The sequence below is a fragment of the Mus musculus genome, chromosome 9 (assembly GCF_000001635.26).
Source record: "Mus musculus strain C57BL/6J chromosome 9, GRCm38.p6 C57BL/6J".
NCBI lineage: Eukaryota > Metazoa > Chordata > Mammalia > Rodentia > Muridae > Mus > Mus musculus.
In genome coordinates this window covers 14,304,126-14,331,251 of record NC_000075.6, presented here as the reverse complement: position 1 = coordinate 14,331,251, position 27,126 = coordinate 14,304,126, and the positions used below count along the sequence as shown (strand labels likewise).

Here is a 27,126-nt window from a genome sequence, read left to right as displayed (position 1 = left end):
GACACGCCTTTACCCTTTCAGCCCTGGCCTTCGTGGCAGGGCTCTACTAATTTAGTTAAAGCTAAACCAACACCCCATGATGTGTCCCTCTCAGCGGCCAATCCACTGCCCATCTAGGCCCTTGCTTTACTCTTGGATCTTTAAATGTGTTAACTGGGCATTGTCAGGTTGGCATGTTCATGCCCAGGATGGACACGTCTGAAGACCATTAGAGACCTCAGATCTACACTCCCAAGCAGGGCAGGGCAGCCACCATCTACATGTGAATGTGTACCTCTGGTTAGGAGCCTGGCTGGAGGGGAGAAACTGCATTCCTGCCTCAGTACAACATTCTCTTCCTTAATGACACTATCTGGACATACACGAAGAACAGCCAGGGGGAATTGAGACAAAAGCCATCACAAGGTAAGTTTTTTCCCATTGGGAACAGGGAGGGTTGGGGTTAGAAGCTTAATCAAGTCAAATTCAGATGTATCCAGTTTTTTGGGATTTTTATCTACATTATATATCAAATAGGCTAATATGATCCAATCTGACCTTCTAAACACCTTTCATTAGTTGTCGTCTATGAGATATGTGTTTTAAGGCCCAAACACCACCAATCAAACTGTTGTCTAAAACACTACCTCATTTGTCTGCCAGGAATCTCCTGTCCCACTGAAGAGTTATAGGTTAATCTGGACGGTTGGGGAATTTTTACTCTACATTCAAGCCACTGGGTCTATCACCAGTATTCACCATCTAACATAGACCAAGTTAGGCTAGCAATTCAATCACTCTGAGTTCCTGCTAAATGTTAAATTCTTCATGGTAGAAATAGTTCAATTTCTGTCTCGTGTATAAATATAAAGGTTTCTACTTTGATAGATAGAAGGCAAAGGTTTTATTATTTATTTAAAATATGGACTAGCATTACTGACCAGCAGAGGATGAACCCAGGAGAAGGCTGAGTTTATAGGCTCTTTAGGGATGAGGTAGAGGACAGCAAGATATTTTGGCAGCCGGCAAGATGGTATAAACAGCAGGGGGTGGACAGGACACATTTGATGCTGTAATATATTTGGTAACAGAGATGGACGGTGGAGAGACTTGAAGGGTGTTGAGGAAAGACATGTTTTAACGATGGGGGGAAATGTACTCAGAAAAAGACACAGCATACTGGTGATGATTAGCAGGAGGCTGGTGATGTGCAATTGTGAAAGGCATTGAGATCCAGGCAGACTTGGGAGGGAGGAGTGGGAGCAGTGGCTGAGGCACTTGGAGGAAGAGGAAGGCAGGGCAGGGTGGACACAGGCCGTAGGAGCTTCCACCTTTACAGCAGATGCATTTGCCAAGGACAGCCAGAGTCTCAGCTCTGGGCCTCAAGTGTCCTTCCTCACACTCAGCCTGGATGCACAGCTCCGCTCCAGGCCACCGCACAGCAGCTTGCTCTGCTCTTGGTCTTACCTAAGCAGGTGGTGTTTTGGACAGGGTTAAATTGGGAGTGAGAGAAGCTGCATTTAGATGCATGGGGTTACAGCTCTGTAGACTGACAGGATACATTAAGTTAATGGCCTGCCTTGAGTCTGCATCCGAGTCTCCACTGAGAGCAGGGCAGTGACAGCCACCCAGAACTGGCCCCAGCTGCATGGGCACGCAGCTTACTGTGCCCTCTCTAAGAGGGGTTGGCTTCCTGCTTGCTGGTGAGGTACCACTAAGAATGCTTATTGGGATCATCTTGCAAGTTTCTTTCTTATTCCCCACAAGACAGTCCTTTTCATAGAGGATGAGAGCAATGATTTAGACTTGTCCTTAAAGCACAGCACGAAGTAAAAATCTCATTGGCCTGTTGCAGCACACACCATCTTCATGGGACACACAGGATCTGCCCTCTTTTCCTTGCCTTTGAGTTTAAAGAAGTCTTACTATCGTGTAGGCGTGCACTTGCCACTGGAGTGATGACTTTTGAGTAGTAATCTATAACTGTTGACTCATAATTTTACTTTGGTGTGGCATAAAGTCTAGGATTTTGGAATAGCGAAACCTTCTAAGGTGGGGGAGAAAGAGTTTCCCTGGATGATATCCATTAGATCTTAGAATTATTAAAATCTTTAAGAGAATAACACAAACAAAATAGGGCTCTGGTTCAACTTCTACATGACCTTTATATAAATCTCACTTGAGCTTTCTCTTTTAAAGATAGTCCTGCACAGCTGTGCTATCATTGGGTTGAAAACTGGTTCAAGAGGCCAAGATGCTGTGTTTGCTACCCTCTGATTCACAGAGCACCCTAAGGGGTGGCAAGTTATTCCTTGGACTGAGACAAGGAATATCTGTAAAAGTAGTCTCATCTCAAAAGCCTTTCCCCTCTGAGTCTGCCTGAGGAAACCTGGCCTGAGAAACCACTTCTCAGGCAGGTTCACCCCCCCCCCCCCCCACTGCCCCAAAGCATTCAGACCACTCCCACAGACAAGGGGGCACGCCCACTTTCACATTTAAGGGTACTTACATATTTCTTTCTCTCTCATTTTTAGTTTTTGAAACAGGGTATCACTATGTAGCTCAGGCTGGCCTTGAACTTACTATGTAGCCCAGGCTGGCCTCAAAACCACCATCTTCTTGCCTCAGGCTTTCAAGCACTGGGATTATAGGTATGAGTCACTAAGCCTGACTTTCTTGATGTTTTTGATAGTTATCTGAGAAATTAAGAATTAGCATAGATGCTGGCAAATGTGAAATTTCAAACTGAGCCATCCAAACCATGAACCATCATGGGTTTCAGGCTGCTTTTAATACAAGGAGCAGGGAGTTGAGGGCTTCACAATCAGACGTGCTTTTCACACACATTTGCACGCTTATGTTTGGCACAGTGTGAGCCCCGCCCGAGTGCAGCTCAGCTTATAATAGGCTCTGTTATTATACCGACTGAGTCAGGTAGCTCCTTTTAAAAAATATCACATTTATGTATAAAAAGCTACACTATAAATTACTACATCGTAAATTCAATACTCTGAAAAAAAAATGCCACCCTGGAAAACCGCATCAGAATTTCAAGTTTGCACTGGATAAAGATGGGTTGACAGCAAATTCTCACAGCAGCATGCACACTGGGAATGCTGTATCTGCTGAAGCATGGAGGTGGAGCCGCCTTCACAAATCAACTTTTTGAGGCTGGTTCACTTAGGTTCATAAGTACATTGCTGTGTTTTCATGCACTTATTCTCCTGATTATTGACTGATCCTGAAGAACTAAAAGGAAGCTTTTCTAGGAGAGAAATCTATTGAAGGCACTAATGATTTCCACAGCCCAATCTCTACTGACATTTCTGGGGCAACACAAAACCAAAACCAAAAAGTAGGTGGTCACTGTATTTAACCCTTGTCTTCCCTTTTGGTCTAAAGCTTATTCAGGGACCCGTGAGAATTCCTTCTCTCAGTCAGCACATAAAAGCTATTTCCCTCCGCCACTCAGTTTACCTGCACAAGAGATGGATGGAGCTATGAAGTGAAACTGTTTCTAACACTTACTTTTAAAAACCAATAATAAACTCTATCCTAAATGAAAGTCTTAGCATGGGGCATTACCCCTGTGCTTCGCCAGCCTTCTAAACACTCCCTTGTAGTTCAGACAATCTAAAGAAGGTGAACACACAGTCCACACACCCAACCGAACGCAAGAAACCTGGCACAGGTTCTCTCAATAGTCTCTTTAAAGAAACCACCCTGTCTTCAAAACCTTTTCCTCCACATGGAGGATTTTAAACAAGATCCTGGAGTCTAAAACTACCTATGCTGACAGGTCTACAGCCATCTTTGTTTCCCTCTCTGGAACAAAATCTCAAGGAAAAGGAGATAACTAACATCCAGAAAAAGGTGGCAGACAGAGGGGAGCACAGCCTAACAGAACACTGGCCCACAGGCCTTTCCTAAGAGAAGTCACCCACATAACTAGGAAACCCCCGAGGAGCTCTCTGTAGAAGCTCCCTGGATGACTTACTGTGACAGACAGGGACAGTCTAGATTAGCATGGATGTGAGGAACACAAGTCACCTTTCCTCAAGCGAAGGTGTTCAGCCAGAGTCCTCCAGGTGCCTGGGCAGCTCTCTAGGCACTTCACTGGTTCATTAACATAATGCAAATTAAAGCTATAAACACATAAGGTTGTGCTCTCTGAAGATAGTCTAGTCAAACAACATAAACTGATGCAAAAATGTGAGGTTTTGGCTGCTTTTTTTCTCCTCTATGACAATGCTGTGTTTTTGTTTTATTTTGCTTTGTTTTAACCCAGTTGCCCAAATAGATTTTTCTGGGGAAAGAATGCTTTGGCTTGGTGAAACCACTGTTCAGCCCCAGCAAGGTAAACCTGAAAAACACCTAGCACAGTAAAGAAATGTGACGGTCATTTCTTTATGGCTCTGTTTAGAAGGACACTTCTGCAGTGACATGATGGGGAGCTGAGCCAATTTCTAAACAGCATTGCACTGTTTTGTTGTTGCTCGATCACACTAATGCACACAAACACAAGTTTTACCTTTGAATAACAAATTACTTAAGCTACTATAAGAGAAAATCAAGTAAAATAATTTCCAAAAGTGTAACAGGAAGAATTAGGCGTCTATTAGCTAACCATCCTCAACTCTAAGGAAAGGAGAGTGTGCAAAGAAACATTTGGTTGGAGTTGTGGGTACCAAGTGTGGGAGCTGTAAGCAGTACTGTGGGCACCAGCTACTTGAGCGGAAGGAGACCCACAGCCCAGGCCTCAGGACTGTGCCTCAGGCCTCTGCCACACAGATAACCATGTGGGAAATGGGACCTCTGCTTTAGAAGACAAAGTAGCTGAACTTGGCATTTCAGTAGCATGCTATAGGACTCATCATAATTAATTTCACATTAAATTGTGGATGACGGCTATCACATTTCACGTTATTGCCAATAGGCAGTGTAAGGAAGTCAGATTAACCAAACCAGAGCAGTGCCTGAGATCTCCTGGGGACACAGCGGTGCCGGAGAAGGAGGGGCTTGCTTCAGCCACAGGTGCTTTCCCCAGACTCGGGACACGTGTGGGATTTTAGAGCGGGAGAGGACACCATTCTTTGCTGAATGTTGCTATCTGAAAAACAACTGCTTGAGCGAATTGTAAGCATTTTCCTTATTTTTTTTTAAGTAAAGAAAAATAATACACATACATATGAACTTCAAAGTATTGAAGTGAAGCATTAACAAACCAGTTCATGATTTATGGTCAGATCTGAAAATCCAACTCTAACAACGTAAAGTAGTACTCGCCAGGGTTACTTTTGCAATTGTTAGCAATGTTAAGCATCGAGAAATATAAAACACACCATTGCACGTGACAGCCAGAAAAAAAAAATCAAAACAAAACAAAGTAACCCTAACAACAAGAACAAAACAAAACAAAAATCAAAAACAAAAACAACCCCGACAGCTATACTTTGACACTAGAGAACCGAGTAACTGGTAACTGCTGAGGTGCGTCACAAACGAGTTCTGATGGGAGTCCCGGGCGAGAGGCCCTGATGCATGCTGACGCCTTCCTCCAGGTGCTTCAGGTCAGATGCCGAGTTATGGCTCGCAGAGCATAAAGCAGCTCGGCCTGCATCCGTGCTTCCATCAGAAGCAGATTCACGTGGACCTGGGAACCAAACAGCACTGGCTTAGTTACTATGCAAAACCTGCAAACAGCCTAGATCTAACAAGCTCTCCAGTGAACCTAAAGCGCCATTTGGTTTGTGTGAGTTATCTGATCTCTCCAGACACCCATCATGTGCAGACTCTGGGAAAACCACAGGGCACCTCTTGGGAAAATCACTCCTCTGCACATTAGAGTTGGATGGCTGATGTAAATATGTTTACACTTTCTAGCCTAACTTCAAGGAAATGTTATAGTGCTGAGTTATCTTGATATCTTCCTATCACTGGAACATACTGTTGGGCAATCTTCTCCTGGTGAGCTATACAATCTCTAGAAAGAAAGGAAAATCTATTGTGAATAAAAGCAGCCCAAAGATACACCAAGGCTAAAGATGGAGTAGATAATCCGCCTGGTGTATGACTGACTTTAAGAGTAAAAATTATTAGAAATGGATCCATAGCATACTTTACCAAAGGCATACAGACCACTGGGGACTGTCAGAACCCCAGAATGATTTTCTTACCTTCAGCTTGGACAGTGTAGTATAAAGGAAACTCTTAAGTTTATACTGAAAAGGCCTAGGACCTTAAGCCAGATCTGATGCTATAATGTTGATAAAAGCTCTTAACATTTAATTTACATGTAGTTCATCGACAGATATTCTTTTTTCTTTTTGATTGGATATTTTCTTTATTTATATTTCATATGTTTTCCCCTTTCCTGGCCCTGCCCCCCCCCCAGGCCCCAGAAAACCCCTATCCCATCCTCCCTCCCCCTGCCTCTATGATGGGGTTCCTCCACTCACACACCCATCTCCCTGCCCTCAGTTCCCCTACACTGGGGCATCTGTCGAGCCTTCATAAAACCAAGGATCTCTCATTCCATTGATGCCTGACAAGGCCATCCTCTGCAGCATATGCAGCTGGAGCCATGTGTACTCCTTTGTTGATGGCTTAGTCCCTGGGAGCTCTGGGGCTCTGGTTGGTTGATATTGTTGTTCTTCCTATGGGGTGGCAATCCCCTTCAGCTCCTTCAGTCCTTTAATTCCCTTATTGGGGACCCCGTGCTCAGTCCAATGGTTGGCTGTATTTGTAAGGCTCTGGCAGGGCCTCTCAGGAGAGAGCCATATCAGGTTTTCAGCATACACTTCTTGGCATCCACAATAGTGTCTACATTTGGTAACTGTATATGGGATGAATCCCCAGGTGGGACAGTCTCTGGGTGGCCTTTTCTTCAGTCTCTGCTCTACACTTTATCTCCATATTTGCTCCTGTGAGTATTTTGTTCTTCTAAGAAGCACCAAAGCACCCACACTTTGGTCTTCCTTCTTCTTGAGATTCATGTGATCTGTGAAATGTATCTTGGTTATTTGGAGCTTTTGGGCTAATATCCACTTATCAGTGAGTGCATACCATTTGTGCTCTTTTGTGATTGGGTTACCTCACTCAAGATGATATTTTCTAGTTCTATCCATTTGCCTGCAAATTTCATGAATTCATTATTTTTAATAGCTGGGTAGTACTCCATTGTGTAAATATACCATATTTTCTGTATCCATTCCTCTGTTGAAGGACATCTGGTTTCTTTCCAGCACCTGGCTATTATAAATAAGGCAGCTATGAACATAGTGGAGCATGTGTCCTTATTACATGTTGGAGAATCTTCTGGGTATATATATGCCCAGGAGTGGTGTCGCTGGGTCTTCTGGTAGTACTATGTCCAATTTTTTGAGGAACCACCAGACTGATTTCCAGAGCGGTTGTATCAGCTTACAATCCCACCAGCAATGGAGCAGTGTTCCTCTTTCTCCACATCCTCACCAGCATCTGCTGTCACCTAAGGTTTTGATCTTAGCCATTCTGAGTGCTGTGAGGTGGAATCTCAGGGTTATTTTGATTTGCATTTCCCTGATGACTAAAGATGTTGAACATTTCTTTAGGTGCTTCTTGGCCATTCGATATTCCTCAGTTGAAAATTCTTTGTTTAGTTCTGTACCCCATTTTTTAATAGTGTTATTTGATTTTCTGGAGTCTAACTTCTTGAGTTCTTTGTATATATTGGCTATTAGCCCTCTATCAGGTATAGGATTCATAAAGATCTTTTCCCAAGCTGTTGGCTGCCTTTTTGTCCTATTGACAGTGTCCTCTGCTTTACACAAATCTACAGATAATCTTATGTAACAATATATTTGCCTCACAGGTCTTCACTATAATGACAAAATACTAAACTAAATGAGAAACATTTGTTCTAATAGTAACCTGGTTGATAATAAGAGTTTCTAAATGGCAATGCCTTCTAGGCTGGGTACAGTTCTACATAGCACTGTTTCTTAGTGGGCTTTTAATAGGATGGTAGAGTTACTGATATTTAGATCCAATCTTTTAAAGGCGGATGCAAAAACAAATGATACACACTGTGCTGGCTAGTTTTTATGACAACTTAACATAAAGTAGGGTCATCTGCAAAGAAGGAATCTTAACTGAGAAAATGTCTCCATAGGACTGGCCTGTGTGCAGATCTGTAGGGCATCTTGGTTGATAACAGATGAGGGATAGCCCAACTCACTGTAGGTGAGCCACCCTAGGGCATATGGTGTTGGGTGCTCTAAGAACGCAGGCTGAGCAAGCTAGTATACAGCCTTTTCCATGGCCTCCCTCAGTTATGAAGTGTGTGTGACCTGAGACACGTAGTAGTGTTTTATTACAGCAATCAAAACGTTGACTAAGACATAGATCATATAAGATTGAGCACACATCTAAACTTGTGAACAGTCCATACCCTTAGATGAATAAACCTGAAAAACAATAGCTAGTTCAATGGTACCAACTTATTACCATGGCCCACCCTGGTTCTTGATTACAGCTGTCATGTTAAGCGTGTGTCTCTGGGGTCTGCTTGGTAATGACACTGACCTTCTCTGAGTGAGTGAACTGGCGCCAGTAGCTGTCATACATGCGCTTCGTGGTTCTCTCAGGGTAGCAGGTCACTGTCTTGATGTAAACCTTCAGGCTCCGTTCAAGTAACTGGTTAACTTCTCCATAGTCATAGTCATCATACCTGTGAGTGACAGCACTAAGGTGAAACCCAAGCTTCACTGCTCAGATGTTGCTATTCAATGATGTCATAAGCAAAGCTCATTACGTGAGCCATAAGGAAGCATTTACCGGGGGCCTGGTATCTCACACACCCTTCTCTGGAAGTCTGTAGTGAACAGAAAGGGGAAAAATCTGCTCCTAGTTTCATAGAGCTTAAACTCTATTAAGGTATAAAGAGAAAAAAAAAATCTACAAAGCAAACACATAGTTTGTAGGTGGTGATACTACTTAAAGAAAAATGCATTTGCAGCTGGGGAGGATAGGTCTGTGATTTTTAAACAGAGCAGGCAGGCGTTCTCTGAGAGAAGCACTTTAGGAAATACTAGAAGATAGCAAGTGAGCAAGAGTAAGGCGAGCCTGCAAAGGCTCCAGGTGGGTGTTCCAGATGGAAGGTGAAAATCTGAGTCTAACACCCCAATATGAGTCAGGTGACACTCCAGAAAAACAATCTTTAAAAATTAAAATTCAGAATACTCCAAAATTCAGAGCCATGCGATCATATTTAGGGTTTGAGGCATTTTTTGATTTTTCTTTTGCAGTGATGGAGACCAAATGCAGGCTGTGAACATAAAGGCAAGCGTTCCGGCTCCAGCTTCCAGATGCTTTTCAGGTTAGGAAGCTAACCCTGTAGTATTCTTTATATACCATGCTGCATTATGAGCTGATCTGCCAGGAACTCTATCTATCTATCTATCTATCTATCTATCTATCTATCTATCTATCTATCTATCATCTATCTATCATCTATCTATCTATCTATCTATCTATCTATCTATCATCTACCTACCTACCTACCTACCTACCTACCTACCTACCTATCACCTATCATCATTCACTTTCATGGCCATGTACCATGCATGTGTGGAAGTCAGAGGTCAAAGATCGGTGCTGTTCCTCAGATTCTGTCTGAATTTTTGAGATGGTATCTCTTGCTGGGACCTGGGGCTTACCAATTAGGTAAGTCTTGCTAGTCAGTGAGCCCTAGGAATCCTGTCCCTACCTCCCAAAGCTAGGATTATAGGTGTGTACTTACGTAGGTGCTGGGGACTGAACTCAGGTCCTACTGCTCACACGGCCAGTGTTTACCAACTGAGCCATCCTCCTAAGCCCCAGATTTATAACACTTTAAGTTAAAAAAAAAATCTCTAAGATAAACCAGGTAGCATTTACCTCGAAAAGGTGTAGCCCCAAACAGGCTATAAATCAAACAAATGTCCGAATATCCACTCAACTGTATAAAGTTGTCTGCACAGTGAACATACCTGATTCCAAACATACAGTGAACATAGTTAAACAAAGCTCTGCGCAGTGTGGTCGTGTCAACATCCTCATGGGTGGCCATTGTGTTGTAGGTGAGATTGTAGACCATTCGAAACTTCTCATCCAGGAGATGTCCAATGTCAGAGTAAAGCCTGTTCACCAGTGAGAACCCATGGTTTTCCCAGGTGTAGTCCTGGATGTAGGAAAACGTGTGCACTTACAAAATGGGCATTCTCTGTTAAACCCTATGTTTTTAACTTTTAGAATAAAATAAAACTATTACAGAAAGTTATTGGGAGGTATTTCTAGCTCATCTCTAGAACAGCAACCCTGACCACCTCCTCTGGACAGGCACTACAAACACTATACTTTATCTGAAAGGACCCAGAAGTTCTTGACTATTCCTACGTCACCAAACACAGCAAACTTACATGGGCATGAAGGAGTCTAAATTTAACTCCCCTTCCCATAGAGCTATTGTACTGTGGGAGGCTGGTCCGAAAGCACAAACTACTGACATAGTCCTATCTCAAAATGCCTTAGTATAAATGTCACCATACTGTTTCATTTTTTCCCTGCCCTTCCAAAAACAGCACAAGCATATGTAACTCTCCCGAATGATGCAGGCAAACTAAGCCAAGCATCCAGTTTCCTTGTGACTTCTAAGGGTGAATATGTTGAAACAATCATCTTCTTTCAGGACATCAAATAGGATGAGTTGAAGAGTTAAGATACAGCGCTTTGTAGAAATGCCTGCTGGCTCCTTTAGAGGACGCTTTATTTCTGTTTTAACAGTTCTCCCTTGGAAGAAAAGAACTGTCGAGTTTCTTTAAGTTAAAAGTGCTGTGTACCTGGGCTCGGAATGTTGGCAAATGTTCTTCTCCTCGCCTGGCAAAGTCTTCGTACCCAAAGCTTGGGTCTTCAATGTATCGAGAGACATCGGCTGTTACAATCACATCATCTTCAAAATCTAATGGACAATAAAGGCACTCAGGACATGTACAGCACTAAGACCAGGAGCCTGAGCCCCAGTGTTGACCACATGGCTTACTCACAGAATACCTACATACAATTTCCTTATCCGGTATTAGATATTGAGATTTAATTATAGTTATGTAGGTGAAAACCTCGACTATACTGAAATATTTAAACAACAGTAGAAAAGATCAACGTGTCTGATTTACTAATTTTGAAATAGAAGCTTACTCCTTGGTTTTTAGAGTGACGATATGTCTTTGTAATTACTTCCCTGATTTCAACCATTAATATTGATTAAACATGCTTTGTCTCTAGTCCACAAATGAACTTATCATTCTCAAAATAAAAAAGTAGTTCCTATGCAAGGAATAAGTTCTTTGTAAATAATTTAATTAATGCTAAATTAATTCAGTCTTTAATCAGTAATAAGTACTGGATAAAGTGAGCAAAAATACTATAGTATAATAAAAAATTGTAATTCTTATCTGGGTAAAACCAGTTTGACAAACAATTATTTAAATTTTTCTGAAAGAATATATATGAATACTCTAATAAGACCAAGTCTCCTGTTTAATGTTTAAGTTGTAGCCATCGACTGATGGGGCGGCATGGGAAGAGCTGGGGAGAGCAAGCTCCTATGTGACACAGTGAGTACATGCAGTGGACTCTAAGCCTGCATTGCTCAGGCAGAGAAGAAACTGACATCTGCTGAGTACTTCCTGCGTGCCAGGCGGGATGCTGTACGCACCCCAGCCACAGTTTCTTTGTTTCATTATAGTAAGAAGAAGAATCCACTTAAGAAATAGGGACCTGTCAGTCAGCCTTGATCTGAAGCTTTTCTTCTTCTTCTGCTTCTTTTTTTCTTTCTCAAGAGCTGGGCATCAATCCCAGGGCCCTGTGTATCCTAGGCAAGTACTCTACCCAGGAGCACAGTCCCCAGTGTCATGCAGTGCTTTTAACTGGTTTTCCTCTATGGGAAATTGTGGGATTATCTGGATCGCTACAGTGCAGGCTCCACTTGAGGTACCATGAGCACAGCTGTGGTAGTTTTGAAGCATTAGCTCCTAACTCAAAGAGGTCATGCTTGCTTCCATCCACCCCATCACACCACAAGCAAAATGACAGAACGTGTGAAAATTCATCACAGTCAGACAAGCCTACTAGTTTTGTGAGTGGCAAAGTAAAATCCAACTAAGATGTCTGTGGTACAGAACTGTCAAGTTTTCCTGTCCCTGTACCCCTGTGTCCCAGGATTCATTTGCAAATGCTGACACTGGACTTGACTGTCACAGTACTTCCTTTGCCTTTGATAACAGTTTTGTTTTGCTCATATATAATTTTAAAATTTTAATTTAAAAATAAATAGTAACTAACATATAAAAGTGTATCCCAGAAAAAAACCTTGTAACTTAGAAGCAGTAGTAGATAAGACCTGTTTTCTACGTAATCTGCCCATAAAGGGCTATATGGGGGTCCCTCCCTCAGTTACTTATATTTTACTACACTTGGGTCCCTCCAGTGTCCATGTGGGAAAGGCTGGACCGAAAGACCTGTAGGAGGTGGGGCCTCCTGTGAGATGTTTAGGTGGTTAAGGTTCCCTTAAAAGTTACTGCAGGATCTTGCTGTGTCTTCCTGGATTTGTGCTACCACAGGCACAAAGCAATGGGGCAGCCAATCGTAGGCTGATGTCTAATATGCCACCCAATCACATGGTGTTAGCTGTATGTCTCTGTATTTGTAAGACTCACAGGGAAATGATTGGTGCTATTCTTTCTAGAGTTATCTTGAAGAGTTAAAATTACTACTCAGGTGATCAACAACCTAGAACTAATGGCGATGTTAATATTTAACATCAAACATCAAATAAACAAATATTTAAGTTTGTACTAAAAGGAAACACCATTTTAGACTTCCTGGGCTTTTGTTGTTGTTGTTGTTTTGTTTTTTTGAGACAGGGTTTCTCTAGTATGTATGTTCCAGGGGTTCCAGTGTCCTCCTCTGACCTCCTCCAGTACCAGACACACACGCTATACATATAAACACCCAGACAAAACACTAATATACATAAAATAAATCTAAAAAATATCCTGAATCAGGATATAATTTTTAACGTTCAAGGTTTGTTAAAAATTCTTTTCAAAAATTCTTTTCAAATGTCTGTGTAAGGGTTCAAGGAGCCTACTTAGAGCCAGGCATGGTGGTACACACCTTTAATTCCATTATTTGGGATTAGAGGCAAATGTGGGATCTCTGAGTTTGATGCCAGCCTGGTCTACAGAGTGAACTCTAGGATGGCCAGGGCTACACGAGAAACCTTGTCTTGTAAAGGTGGGTGGGAGGGGAAGTCTCCTTGGAATCTAAATATATTTCTATTATTTCAAAACAACCTAAAGGAATAAAATATTTACATTTTTCAAGCTCCAGTGATCTAAAGAAACTGAAAAATTAACATTTAGAGTACATGGCTATTCATCCTAATAGCATCATGGCTTTTTCAAACCGCACCCTACCTGCATGGCTCCCTGCTGAGGGGTCAGCACACACCTGCAGAGCTCACCTGCTGCATGACTTGTTTTTACTTCCACTTGCTCTCCCTGGATTTTCCAACCAAAGGCTTTTGTTTAAGTCTGGGCTTTATTTAACTGTAATGCACACAATTCATTTAGTTTTGACGTAGCTCCTAGTGAGACACTGATAATGTCCCATAGTGTTCTCAAGCTTAGCACCACCTCCTGGTCCCTGCTGTTGTGCTGTTGGATACTGTGTAAAGGGGTTTGGTCTGCAGGCATGGCTGCGGTGGGTAGAGATCAGGGGCAGAGAGATGGCTCACAGTTAAGAGCACTGGCTGCTCTTGCAGAAGACTGGGGTTTGGTTCTCAGCACTTACACATGGCTCCCAACCACTTATTACTACAGTTCCAGGGGATTAATGCCCTCAATTGATCTCCATAGAGATCTACACAGGCATCTACATATATACACATGGGGAAATAGTCATACATATGAAATAAAATAAGTCTAAAATTTTATTTCAAATGCTCAACAGAATGACAAAGGGCAGGGTGCTCTTCCTGTAGCTCTGTGTTCGTTCCTTGGCACACAGCACACAGGAGAACAGCTCTCAGAAGGTAAGACTGACTGGTATAGTTTCAAGAGCAATGTGACTTAGATGGCATCTCTGAGGGGTTCACCTGTGTTTACATGTTGCTTAATAGGATTTACTATGTACTGCTTGGTGCCTTTAGACGAAAGAACTGGAATATCGCTTCTATTCCAAAATTCCTTAAGAGTACAAGAAAATGCATTTTCACATTTATTTATATAACTTTTTTGTATGTATGTGTATTGGTATGTGCATGCCATGAAGTATATGTGGAAGGTCAGAAAACTTGTGGGAGGAAGTTCTTGCCTTTTATAGTGTGGATCTCAGGGCCAAACTCAAACTGGTGTAGTGGCAAGTAACATTTTGCTGACCTCAGCAATTAACCACTTTAGCTATGTGTCCAGGACAGAGCAAGGACAAGCCTACAGATCAGTCTCAGAGGACTAGAGGTAGCCATGTGCCATGTAACAACACTTCAGGAAAGACTGAGTGCATGTATGGAGAAGGTTCCTCTCAATGATCCTGGGTCTAGGAAATCCTATGACACTCCAGCCAACGCATAGCAGTTTCAGGCATTTCACTTTTGCATCAACAGCTGATGGACAGTGTGCACCGCCAGCCACACAGCACATACCATAATGCAACACTAAGTCAGAGCTACAGGTTTATGTATTTGCTATCTATGCACAGCACTTATCCAGCATGTAACTGCACACTAGCATGCCACATGCTGTGGCCACGGCCACACACTGTTCCTCTTCAGAAGCCACAGCACCCAGTCTCTGTGGGGCACTGCATGGTGTTTGCACAACTGCAGGTTTCTGAGAATGGAGCCCACTGTTGGGGAGGCAGGAGCACACTCCTCTTTATGTGTCTGTATGGAAAATGCTAAAGGCGGTGCCTCACGTCTCTGAACAACTAACCAAGAGAAAGGACAAACACACCTGAGTGAGGAAACGCATGTAAAGTTTCTCCAGGGACCACAAAGAGACTTTCTTTCTTTTCCTTCTCAAAACGCGTGGTCATTTCTTCCCGAGTGGTCTCGTCATCTTCCCTGTCTTCCTGAAGCCTTTTCATCCTTTCCATTAAGGCTTCCAGCTCGCCTAGGGAATCCACAATCTGGGGGAACGGCAGACAGTGTTGGCGCCTGACACTACAAATACTCCCAGGAGCCCTCCCTCTGCAATGAGCGGAGCATGAACAGAGAACAGTTCATGAGACTTTGATCAAATGGTAGAACTGTAACTGGCAGGCATGTCTTAAACATGGCTATGGTGGGCAAGACAGAGCTAGAAAGTAGGTGACTCAGGGGCTAGGCACAGGGAAGAGGACCTGGGATGGGAAGCTATGGAATTGCTTTTTATACTGTGGTAACATCCTAAAATTTATTGTTGTCAGTATCATACAACGATTTGGTTATACCTGTTTGATGAGCAAATCGGGTCATAGGTTATTTACATTTTATTGAAGCTATTTTAAAAATATTCTGAAGCCGTGGTGGCATGCCTTTAATCCCAGCACTCGGGAGGCTGAGGCAGGCGGATTTCTCAGTTCAAGGCCAGCCTGGTTTACAAAGTGAGTTCCAGGACAGCCAGGGCTATACAGAGAAACCCTGTCTGGAAACCGCCTCCCCCCAAAAAAAAGAAAGAAAGAAAAGAAATCTGAATTTTTATTAATTCCATAGCAATTAGATGACATACTCAAATATTTTCAGATGTATTAGACTGCTTCAGTTATAAATATAAAGTGTATATATATACATATGTATGTGTGTAAAAACATAGAATTCTAGTGTTTGGTACATAGCAAGTTGTAATTTACTGAAAATTGAAGCAGTTTCAAACTTTCTCCTCTCTGCCTCCTTAGTTGCATGCACAGCAGCCCACAGATGGATGCACCACTTTGAGATCTGCTGCTCAAGGGTCTGGCATTTCAGCCCTCTTTTTATTATTTCTAGCAATATCATTTTGCTTAAGGTGCCAAGAAACATGTAAGAAATCCAAAGAAATCCAGTCAGATATACTATGAAGACTATGAAGTTACCTGGACAGTAACGATATTTAAAAGGACATTTCAGAAGAGAAAAATAAAGGTATTTTAATCATAAATTTCAGCATGATCTTTTCACCATCAGTGGGAACATGAACTCTATAAATATGGTGTCTCTATTTAAAAAAGAAAACTCGTCTCCCTGGTTATAATGTCTTTAAAGTTCACACGGAGACTACAAGTGGAGTGCCAGGAATCCCAGGATAGTAAGGACTTAAAAGTTTGGGATAGATGGCAAAGGTTTTGTACAATAACATCCTAGAATTAAAAAACCCCAAAAACCAAAAACCAAGTCAGCACTTTAGGTATCGATGAAACTTTGACAGTTCTAAAGGAACTTTGCAAGCACATATCCTATCTTGTCAAGTAAGCTCTCTCTAGGGAAACAGTTCAGAAAACCAACCCCAAAGTTGCTGCCCGCCAGGGAGGTGTTCTCGATGCTGTTGTCATTGGCCAGGTCACACACACAGAAGCTGCTCACAGAGATTAGTCTGAACCCATTGGCGATTCCTGGGTCTCTCTCTGGATTGATGCCACTACCAAAAACAAAGCTGGCCAAAGCGTGATAGTGAGCCAAGAGGACCACGGCGTGCACTAGCTCAGGCAGGGACCAATTATTTTCTCCAGTTTTGACAAGTTTCTGAAATGAGAACAGGAGCCAAAGTCAACATGGAAGCCATAGTATCACATGTTCACTTGTAAGCATAGCAAACTAAAATTTTTTGAAAATGCTTCACCCATTAAAGATGGACTTTGATCACATAATATAGTGTTCAAGCTACCAAAGCCTCACAACATAATTATGCTGTGGCACTGGCTATAACAAATACTGTATTATGCAACGATTCTTCTACTTCTAGAGCACTTCTAAAACACTATTTTAATAAGATGTTAAGAGAATCAAGAAACATTAAAGCGGAAAGGGACTTAGATAATTTCTAGTGAAGCAATTCATCTTCAGGCATTTTGGACACTGTCCCACAGTCACGTGAAAATCTAGTTTAACTGGGTAGCTTTGTGATTGCTTCTGGTAGAGACTGCTGCCTCCCCATGCTACAAGACAAACTATGACAATATCCCAGAATAAGAACTTGGGACATGTCAGTGTACTTTTTCCTATGCTATTTTATTTGTCCTATAGCTGAATGACAGAGCCAGAACTAAGCACATTAAAAACAACAATGCTTTGTGATGCCCAAGCTTGTCTGTCAACTTAACTGTCCCTAAAGTCAACTCTACAGCATGTCACTGTGCACCCACGGAGAGGTTTTCTTAATTGGACTACCTGAAGACGTATCTTAAAATTGGGCAGAGCATAGAAGAAAGCCAGCTGAGAAGTTCAAGGGTATGTATGTATCGCATCCTCCCTCTCTCTGCTCCTGAGGTGTAGATGTGGCAATCATTCAAGCGCCTGTGTTGACTTCCTAGCAATCACTAATGAACTGCAACTTAGAATTGCTTACAATAAATGCTTTCTCCCATAGCTGTTTTTTTGCAGGGTCACTTCCAAGGGTAAATTCCATGAACACATTCCTCAGAGACTCCTACCATCGGTTCAGTGTTCATTCACACGGGTAATGCTGTTCTTTTCTCTATTTAAAAAATACTCATCATCTTCATACAGCCACAGTTGTAGACATATACTTTTCCTCTGCTCAAATCTGTTACTTTGGCATTTTCATATTTTATGAGGTTATACTGTTATACTAACTGTAAAACACAGGCATAGTGTATACTGCACCTAACTGCCTCATTTCTTTTATTTATTTATTTTTTTTATTTAGGTATTTTCTTCATTTACATTTCAAATGCTATTCCAAAAGTCCCCCATACCGCCCCCCACTCCCCTACCCACCCACTCCCACTTCTTGGCCCTGGCGTTCCCCTGTACTAAGAACTGCCTCATTTCTGAATTGATATCGAACTGTTCATCCCTGGCTCCAACACCCCCACCCCCTGCTCCAGGTGTCTGTTACAATGAGTAGCCTCTGCATGCTATGGATTCTTTTAAACTCTAAGGTGGGTCTTCATCATCACCACTGCCTTTGACATGTGGGCTGGTCCTATCCTGCGCTGTCCTCTTTCCTCAGACAGTTTGAAGACCTGGGCGGATGATTTGTTCTTTCAACTTGACTTTTGCTAATTTGTACTACCTGATTTCCTTCCTTTCTCCTATCCCTCACTCCATCTCTTCTTAGGCTCAGGCTGGCCCGCCTTGTAATGTAGTCAAGAAGGACTTTGAACTGCTAGCCCTCCCAACTTCATTTCCAAGTGCTGGAATTAAGAAAGAGTGCCGTTGTGCCTGCCCTCCCAGTTGAATGTTGACTCTCCTTTTCATCCTGAGTGAAACACCTTACCCCTTGGTAACTGGCACCATCATGTTTAAGTCATAACCCTGTTTTCCGTGACACTCGTGCCAGAAGAACAAACCCATTTGTCACCATCCTTATTCCCTTCTTGGTCTCCCATGGCACAATCCTAAAGTGTACACAGAGATCAGTTTTCAGTTCCATGCTCTGACTGTCCTGCTGGTCGGCACCATTTGTAATCAATCTACCCTGTGTGATGAAATATACTCAGAGTAAGATTTGGCACAAGCCATCTTACACCATATGTACTTCCAACAGTAACAGTTGGGCCCAAGTCTACAGCATGTGTTCATAAAGACACTTATTAAATAAAATTTAGACACAATATACAGATGTAGTATAATGCTAATAAAATATACAAATACAGAAACTTAAAAAGAATGCAAATGCTTTGGAGCTTATTTCATGTCTTCTGTGGGGTAGCATAACTTAGTAGATCATGGCTTTCTAAAGGTAAAATACAGATTCTGTAATGGAGCCTTTTCTGGCTTATACCAGATAATCTGATTCTTTTTAGATCCCACCAATCACCATCCATATATCCCTACACTTTGGTTTCCTGTAGTTGATAGTTACTGTTTCAACATATATGACTGCAGGATCTTCTCTATGAAACTGCTCTGGGACAGCAAACAGCTCATCTCATTTTGAAAACTTTTCCTTATTCTTAGTCCTAGCTCAAACAGCAATTTTAAAAGAAAACTTCATATACCCACTGTGCCTCCCTGGCCTCTGCAAACACTTGCAATCGCATGCCCAGTGCACCAAGGCAGTGGTGGCACATCCCTTTAATCTCAGCACTTGGGAGGCAGACACAGGTGGTTCTCTGACTTCGAGGCCAGCCTAGTCTACATAGTGAGTTCTGGGCCAGCTAGGACTACACAAAGAAACTATCTTGAAAAACAAACAAAGAAACCCAAACCAAACATACAAAAGAGACCTCCAAAACAACACTTGTGATCCCAGGCTGCTTTTCCACAACTCATGGGTGGCTGCACTATATCCTCTTATGTCTCTCTGCCCCTGAAACCCAAGCACATGACCACACTATATCCTCTTATGTCTCTCTACCCCTGAAATCCAAGCATATTCAAGACTAGGTTTTAATCTTTCCAGCCCACCAAAGATTCTGGTACAAATAATTATGATATAAGAATAATTATCAACTAACACACCATGGAATCACAACACAGACCTAGAACAGTGCTGTGCTTCATAGTTCAAAGTCATCAATATCTAATGTTTAAACAAACAAACAAACAAACAAACAAAAAAGACACAAGCTGCTTGGTTAGAAACTGGGTAAAATATGTGGTGCACTAAGGTAATTTTTAAAGGGCATTTCTATGTATTAATACATATGCATTTATAAGTAACTACGTGTCTGACATAGAGACAAAAGCTCCTGCCGAATAGAGGGGCTACTGAGCATGGCTGGACAGAGCTGGCCTCTGAAAGGAACACCTGGCAAAGGGTCAAAGGGTCAAAGGGTCAAAGGTCATAGTCACAGCTCTATTTTTAATCTGGCTAGTAATTCCCATACTAGCTGGAAATCATTTTTTATTTGCAAAACCATCTCTTTATGAATCTTAAATTATGAACTGTTAAAACTAGCAAAGGGCCGGGCGTGGTGGCGCATGCCTTTAATCCCAGCACCCAGGAGGCAGAGACAGGCAGATTTCTGAGTTTGAGGCCAGCCTGGTCTACAGAGTGAGTTTTAGGACAGCCAGGACTATACAGAGAAACCCTGTCTCGAAAAAAACAAACAAACAAAAAAACCCAAACAAACAAACAAACAAACAAACACTAGCAAAGGAGTTGAACACATTATGGAATTTACTAACTAAAAAAGGGCACATATTACTGAAAATAGTAGCCAGAAGCCAGGCATCCATGATGCTAGTAGACTTGATCTATCAACTCCTTGATACCAACTTTCCTCACAGCACAAGTTCAGGCCAATGAGTGACTCCTTGAAGAGGGTGAGTTTTCATTTGCACTTAAATGAAACCCACCAATTTTCTAATTATCTTTTGTAAATGTAATATAGAATCTCTTATTTTTCAAGTTTCTATACATAGGTATCTAAAATTGAGTATATATATATACTCATATTCATATATATGTGCATATAACAATTAATGAAAAAAGAGGTTATGAATTTGAAAGAAAGGAAGGAGGTATATTGGAAGATTCAGATGGATGGGGGGGGGGAAGGGAGGAAGGTTGAAATTATAATCTCAAGAATAAAAATTAAAAGTATTATACAAAACAGAACCCCACAAACTCTCAAGCTTCAAGCTACCCCTCAGAACCTGTGTAGACCTCCCCAGTACCTGAATGTGCTCTTTTGTGATCAGCCAGGGCCGGTGTGCCAGCAGCTTGTTAATTTCATTAAGATTTCTCAGTCTTTGTGGTACATATTCCAAGCCATTCAGCCACTCAGCGATCCCTCCAGTCTTTAAAAATTCATCCACATGCATGTTTATTAGGTAGGAACACTGGTGTCTGGCTGCAGCCTGAAACACAGAAACAAGACTCCTGACAACAGTCATGAGCAGGTCTTTCCACAAATGGGTAGTCAGTACCTCCTTTCTCACAAGATTCTCCTTCTTCAAAAATGTTTACCAGATTGTTCCGGAAACTTCAGTGGATACAAGAGACTGATTTGCAGTTTTAAAGGCAAATATTTATACAAAACCAATGACTCCTCTTGAGTTGGTATAGATAGATCCTGAACTGGCCTCTCTACTTTTAGGAAACATACAGGCACCACATAAGTCTGCCCTGGAGAAGATACAGTATGTTCTATTTAAAATACAGGAACTCCCTAGTAATGTGCATCTTAACAATCCAGAACCCATGCTTATGGAGGAGCCACATCTGACATCAGAGACCTGCTCAGACATGGACATCACTGATCCTTCCTTATGCAGTCAACCTCATCTGGGTGCTGTCAATGGGACCATCATGTTAAGAACTTTTGCCCTCTCTTCTGTGGCTAGCTACTTTCTGTAAAATAATCCAGTTTTATTCTTTCAAATCTCTTTCTCAGTGCTCTGTCTCAGTGAGCAAGCACTCCCCATCTGCTTTCAGCTTGTCATTGAAAATGTCTGCTAAAAACACTGTATTCATCAAGTGCACATCACAACTTGGGCTGAGTCCAGAGCAGCTCTACTGGCTTGCGCAGCCAGGCTGCCATCTTTACATCTCCAAACACCCAGCCCCATGGGCTCCTGCCCTTATCCTTTTCCCTAGTAGCTGTCTAAGTAGAGCACAGCTCAGCTCTAACACCTCCATCACAGCCTCCTCTCTAGCCCTCTACTTGCAGCTAACTCTGACTAATTAGCCACCCTGTAACAAGAGCTACACTCAAAGTACTGTGATCTACTCATACTCAGTAGCTCTTCTCTCGTGAAGATCTGTCACTAATGACAACTAGTATTTTTCTTCTATCCCACCCCAGGGACTGCCTTCATGGATAAGATGACTAAGAAGACATCACGAGTAGCTTATGCAGAAGAAGACCCTAAGAACAACAGAAAAACTGGTTGGGGATTATTCTGGACTCACTAGGCATCTTTAATCAGAAAAACTTAGTATGAAAATTGATTCTTTTGGAGGTTAAAGGCGAGACACTCAGCATATAAAGTAGCTTAAAGCACTCTTAATGTACCCACAGGATACCAGAGGTTTCTTTACTTATGGCTCCTGTAACTACACTCAGCTTTACACACATGCACACACTCACTTATACATATATATGTACATATATTAATATGTATATATATGCACACATAACATCTCTCTATACGTATGCACATTCACACACATATGCACAAACATGCACACACATATACCTCTCCTACATACACACAAGCATATATGCATACTCACCTCACACATACCCACACAAACACCCTATACATACTCATACACACACACACACACACACACACACACACACACACACACACTCCACAAAACACATACATCTCTAATGCACATCCTTACTCAGACCCTCTCCTAAAGACACACCTTAGAAGGGACACAGAATATGTGGAAGCTAGCTCATGACAGCAGGGAATAATGGGAAGTAAGCACCTACCATGATGGCAATGTAGTGCCTGTCTGGGAGGGGAAGGGGGCCGTCCATACGCAGCATGTAGAACTGGCTCCGCAAGAAAGATTCCAGGTACTGAGTGTGCAAGCTCATCACCTGTGTGATGTTGTCCAGGCGACCGGATGTAGAGTACTCTTCCACAAGAAAGTTTGTTCGTTCATCCGCCGTATTTGCTTGGACAACCTTACAACCAAGAAGCAAAGAATGCAGTGAACGCTGTGATGTAAGACAGCTTTGGTTTACATGGACTCTGCCTGTACTGAAGAAATACATATTCATTTGATGCTAACAGATACTGCAATTATGCAGTTGCTCATACTAGAAGCAGACATTTAAAAAGAGAAAGTACCATTCAGTTTTGGCTTTGGTACCACAATTTATTAAACAACAAATGTTAAGTTATCAAACATTAAACACGCAGCTATGAAGCCGAGGAAAGAAGCCTCCATCTGTCTTTGTAGCGAGCATGCAGACTTCAGAGCTGGCTTGCTTGGCCATTGTCACACAAGTGTGTAGAGAGGAGAATCCGGCAGCACTGGGTCACGAGCATTAGCAGGCCACTCTCATCAAATGACAACATTAATTGCATTATTTTTGACAAATATCTGATTCTTTGTTGTTTCTGCTAGTCAACATTTTAAGAAAGTTTTATGAAATCTTTTTAGAGATATAGGAATATATGGTGACTTGTGATGAAAATTAATAATGACACAAGATCCTGCTGTTGCAAGTTTAAGCCTACCATAGTAATTACTAAAAATAAGGCATGAAAACTGGACTTACATCCTTCATCTAGGGACCAAAGAACGTTCTCAAAATAGAAAAAAACAACATCTAGTCTTATACACCATGCCAGCTTGGCATTACACAAGTTGGTGGGTCGGTGTGAGGACACTGTTAACACCTGTGGGAAGGAAGAGCCAGCTCTGCAGGAATGGATGGACAGGAAGCATGACCCCATCGCTGGCTTCTGTCTCCCTCGCACTTTAGAGTTTACTTCGGGATGGAGGATGAACATGCCCCTCAGCTCAGAGATAAGGAAGCAGATTCTGGATTTAGCTCAACTTGGTGCATCTAGTTAATAGCAAACTGGTTTTGACAGATCTCATGAAGTCCAAAGGTTTGGTCCTTTAAAGACTGACACTGTAGTTGGGAAACTCCTCAGAGCTGGCTTCCTAGTTCCTGTTACCCCAGGGAAGTATAAATTATACAAAGGAACTGTTTGTGTAGAAAGACTTAATCTTAAATGGAGTGTGTCTGAAAGTGAGAAATGCTAGTTATCCTGGCTTAAAAACAAAAGGAAACTTCACCTCAGTTCATTATCGGACTCTGAGCACTTTCATTTGGTCCATCTCCCTGTTCTGTCAACCATGGGGACTGAGCTGATAGGTGAAAAACAACAGGGATCCAGGCCCAAATATAATTAGGGCTAGAGTTCTTTCCTATGTTTGATTTGCTTTCTCCAGATGTTTCTTAGTTCTCACAAGACTTTCACAAAACGTTACTAGATTCATATGCTGCATTAGATCCTAAAAAATTAGATTATCTTCAGATACATGCTACAAAAATGACTCAGGAGGCCACTCATATGTTAGGCCATCATCCTGCAAGTGCAACCATGAGCCACAAGGCAAAGAGGCACGTGCAATATAGTGCCTCTTGTACACTACACTGCCACATCTGACCTCTGGAGACACATCACTTTCACTTGAGTTCTAGTTCAATGCAAAGGCCACTAAATCAGGGACAGGAAAGTGAAGCAAGGCTCCTAGTTATTTAAGATAAAAATGTCTGTGCACACACAGAGAGCGCACCTATGAGACAACTGCATCCGTGTGCCCCAGGCACTCCTTAAGCAGACAAGTATGTCCTTAACAGTGGTCCTCAGCCTGGTGACAGCTAAGGGGCATGTAGGAATGCATACAGACCCCATGCCTCAAGATATACACCAACAAAGCAAGCAAAAACCTTACTGTGCCACTGTCAACCTTCATACCTGGCAGTTAACATCTTGTTACCAAATCCTTACCAAAGATGCACAATTGTTGTATTGGAGCGTTTGTGGGATCCTGTCAATCAAATGTGTAAATGAGAAGAGTAACTACCAGTAATGAAAGCACTGTCTACTGTCCTTTAAAGGTGTAGTTGCAAACTCATGTTTTACTTCAAAATACTGTTTATCCCAATTATGTGATTTAAGTTCTGTGAAATGCTGGTCTCTTTAAACCTTAAAAACCTTTAGACTGTCTTAATGAATCTGAAAAAACATGACTAACAACACACTAAAGAGCAAAGCACACCTACTTTTAAATGGAAAAATAGATGCAGCTTTAGAGTTAGTTTTTGACTAGATAATGTATTAAAAACAAATGGCCATACTTCCTTCTCTGGAATAAAGGCACTTGGTCCTCTTGTCAGGGGTTGAGACACTCGGATTCTTTTGTCCTGTTTGTAAAAGAAAAGTTCAATGTGTTAAGATGACTTACCAAGAAAATTTAAATTGGTAGATATTTTCAGCCAACGTAGTAAAATAAATAAGTCAATATAATTATGTAAAACTCAAAGAAGTCTGGGGTTCAGATCAAAGAAAACCCAGAGCAGCACCAGTTGTGTTTATGTGAGCTAAAGGGACAGGCCTCTACACCTCATTGATGGGGGAAAACTCAGTTATTTACTACAAGGCCTTAGCTCACACTTTACATGAGGGAAAGCCCTTAACCTTCACAATCAATTCATACCTGTTGGTACACTGCTACAGTAGGAAATTGTTGAGGAATACTAATATTTTTGTTCATACTAAGTCTCTCTATATAAATTATGAAATTGTTAATGAGATTGCTTCCTTCTCCATGGGTGAGGTTAGGTCAGAAATAGACCAAACAGGCCCCTTGAACTCCTTAGCCAGGAAAAGAGATGCAGGAAAATGGCCACTTGATCTTCTCAGATAAAAGTAACACTCTGAGTTAAGAATCAGTTCTCTGATGCCACAAGATGACACTTTGGACAGCAGCATGGTTATAGACTCAATAGGAATATTAAGGATATTATATAATAAAATAATAAGAAAAATATTAGAGACCTTGTGGCTACTAGAAAAGCTTGGTTTAAAAGCTTTAGATGCCTCAAAATCTCCTGAGGAAACTTCTTTTTTATTATTATTAGATATTTTCTTTATTTACATTTCAAATTTTATCCCCTTTCCTCATTTCCCCTCCGAAAATCCCCCATCCCATCCCCCCGCCCCCTGCCCACTAACCCACCCACTCCTGCTTCCCTGCCCTGGCATTCCCCTACACTGGGGCATCGAGCCTTCACAAGACCAAGGGCCTCTCCTCTCACTGATGTCCCACAAGGCCATCCTCTGCTACATGTGCAGCTGGAGCCTTGAGTCCCTCCATGTGTATTCTTTGGTTGGTGGTTTAGTCCCTGGGAGCTCTGGGGTACTGGTTGGTTCATATTGCTGTTCCTCCTATGGGCTGCAGACCCCTTCAGCTCCTTGGGTCCTTTCTCTAGCTCTGAGGAAACTTCTAAGGTAAGAACGTAACTCGGGTGGTTCCTTGTCTCAAAGTGACAAAGTCTTCTCTCTATGATCCAGTCTCTTGGCTACAGCCTATGCTAAGACCCCAACAATCAAACAGAAGCTGATTGGTAGCCCGTGGAAGGGATTGGCTACCCACTGGTATACCCATGGATTCCTGGGTATATAAGTTCTGTCCAAACCAAGTTAGACTAATTAGCACACGTTAATAATTTCCCAGGACTATACAGTAGCTACGTGAACACGATGCAATCAGAGAGCCAAGAGAAACAAAATGCTGCTCGAATGCAGAGGCGAGAGGGAACAAAAGGAAAGCCCAGGGTGGGTGTCAACAGAGAAGCCCGAGGCGTTGCTATGGAGTCCTGGAAAAAGTAGAGCTGAAGCATGGTCATTGAAATTCATTCTTTTCCTTCCTCTCTCCCCTTGGTAGTGGGCAACTTTAGTCTTTTTTGTCCTTTACAAATCAAAGAGCCTACCAAAAACAAAATAGTTATTTAAATCCTTTAAGTCCTGTACTTCATTAGGAAGCAGTTTTACAACAAATTGGCAAAAGTAGGCAGTTGGGTATTCAACAATGATTTATTTGAGAGCCTAATTGAATATTGTGATAGACCATGTAGAGGGGTAAGAAAACAGACACAGCCCCAACCCTTCTGAGTCTGGCACACACTCTCCATCAGCTGTCAGTGTTCTAGCAACATGTATGCATCACACGACACTTTAAACTGTTTAAGTTTCCAAACAAGTAACACATCTAGATGACAAAATGATGACAAATCACCCTCAATTGACTGCCCGAGTACACTGGAGGGTGGCATGTGAACTGGAGTCATTCAGAATTTCTCATACTGGGATTTCTTGTCTACATCAACTGTAGTCTATCTAGAAAATGGATTCAGAATAGGAGATCTATATTCTCTTAGTTCCACCTGCCAATGACAACAAATGAAATGATAAGACAATCGTGGTAGTGCACACCT

General features: G+C 42.0%; 1 protein-coding gene across 1 annotated transcript in view; it reads right to left on the bottom strand.

The window, feature by feature from the left end:
- Window positions 1–5,117: 5,117 nt before the first annotated feature.
- Window positions 5,118–27,126, bottom strand: part of Sesn3 (sestrin 3) — a 49,834-nt gene continuing 27,825 nt past the window's right edge. Inside the window, exons 2-10 of the mRNA NM_030261.4 lie at window positions 24,988–25,053; window positions 22,594–22,791; window positions 20,822–21,004; window positions 16,520–16,756; window positions 15,012–15,186; window positions 10,839–10,957; window positions 9,990–10,180; window positions 8,545–8,689; window positions 5,118–5,632 (exon numbers count right to left, since the gene is read on the bottom strand). Of these exons, the coding sequence (NP_084537.2) occupies window positions 5,546–5,632; window positions 8,545–8,689; window positions 9,990–10,180; window positions 10,839–10,957; window positions 15,012–15,186; window positions 16,520–16,756; window positions 20,822–21,004; window positions 22,594–22,791; window positions 24,988–25,053 (1,401 nt within the window). The 3' untranslated portion in view covers window positions 5,118–5,545. The remainder of the gene's footprint in view (window positions 5,633–8,544; window positions 8,690–9,989; window positions 10,181–10,838; window positions 10,958–15,011; window positions 15,187–16,519; window positions 16,757–20,821; window positions 21,005–22,593; window positions 22,792–24,987; window positions 25,054–27,126) is intronic.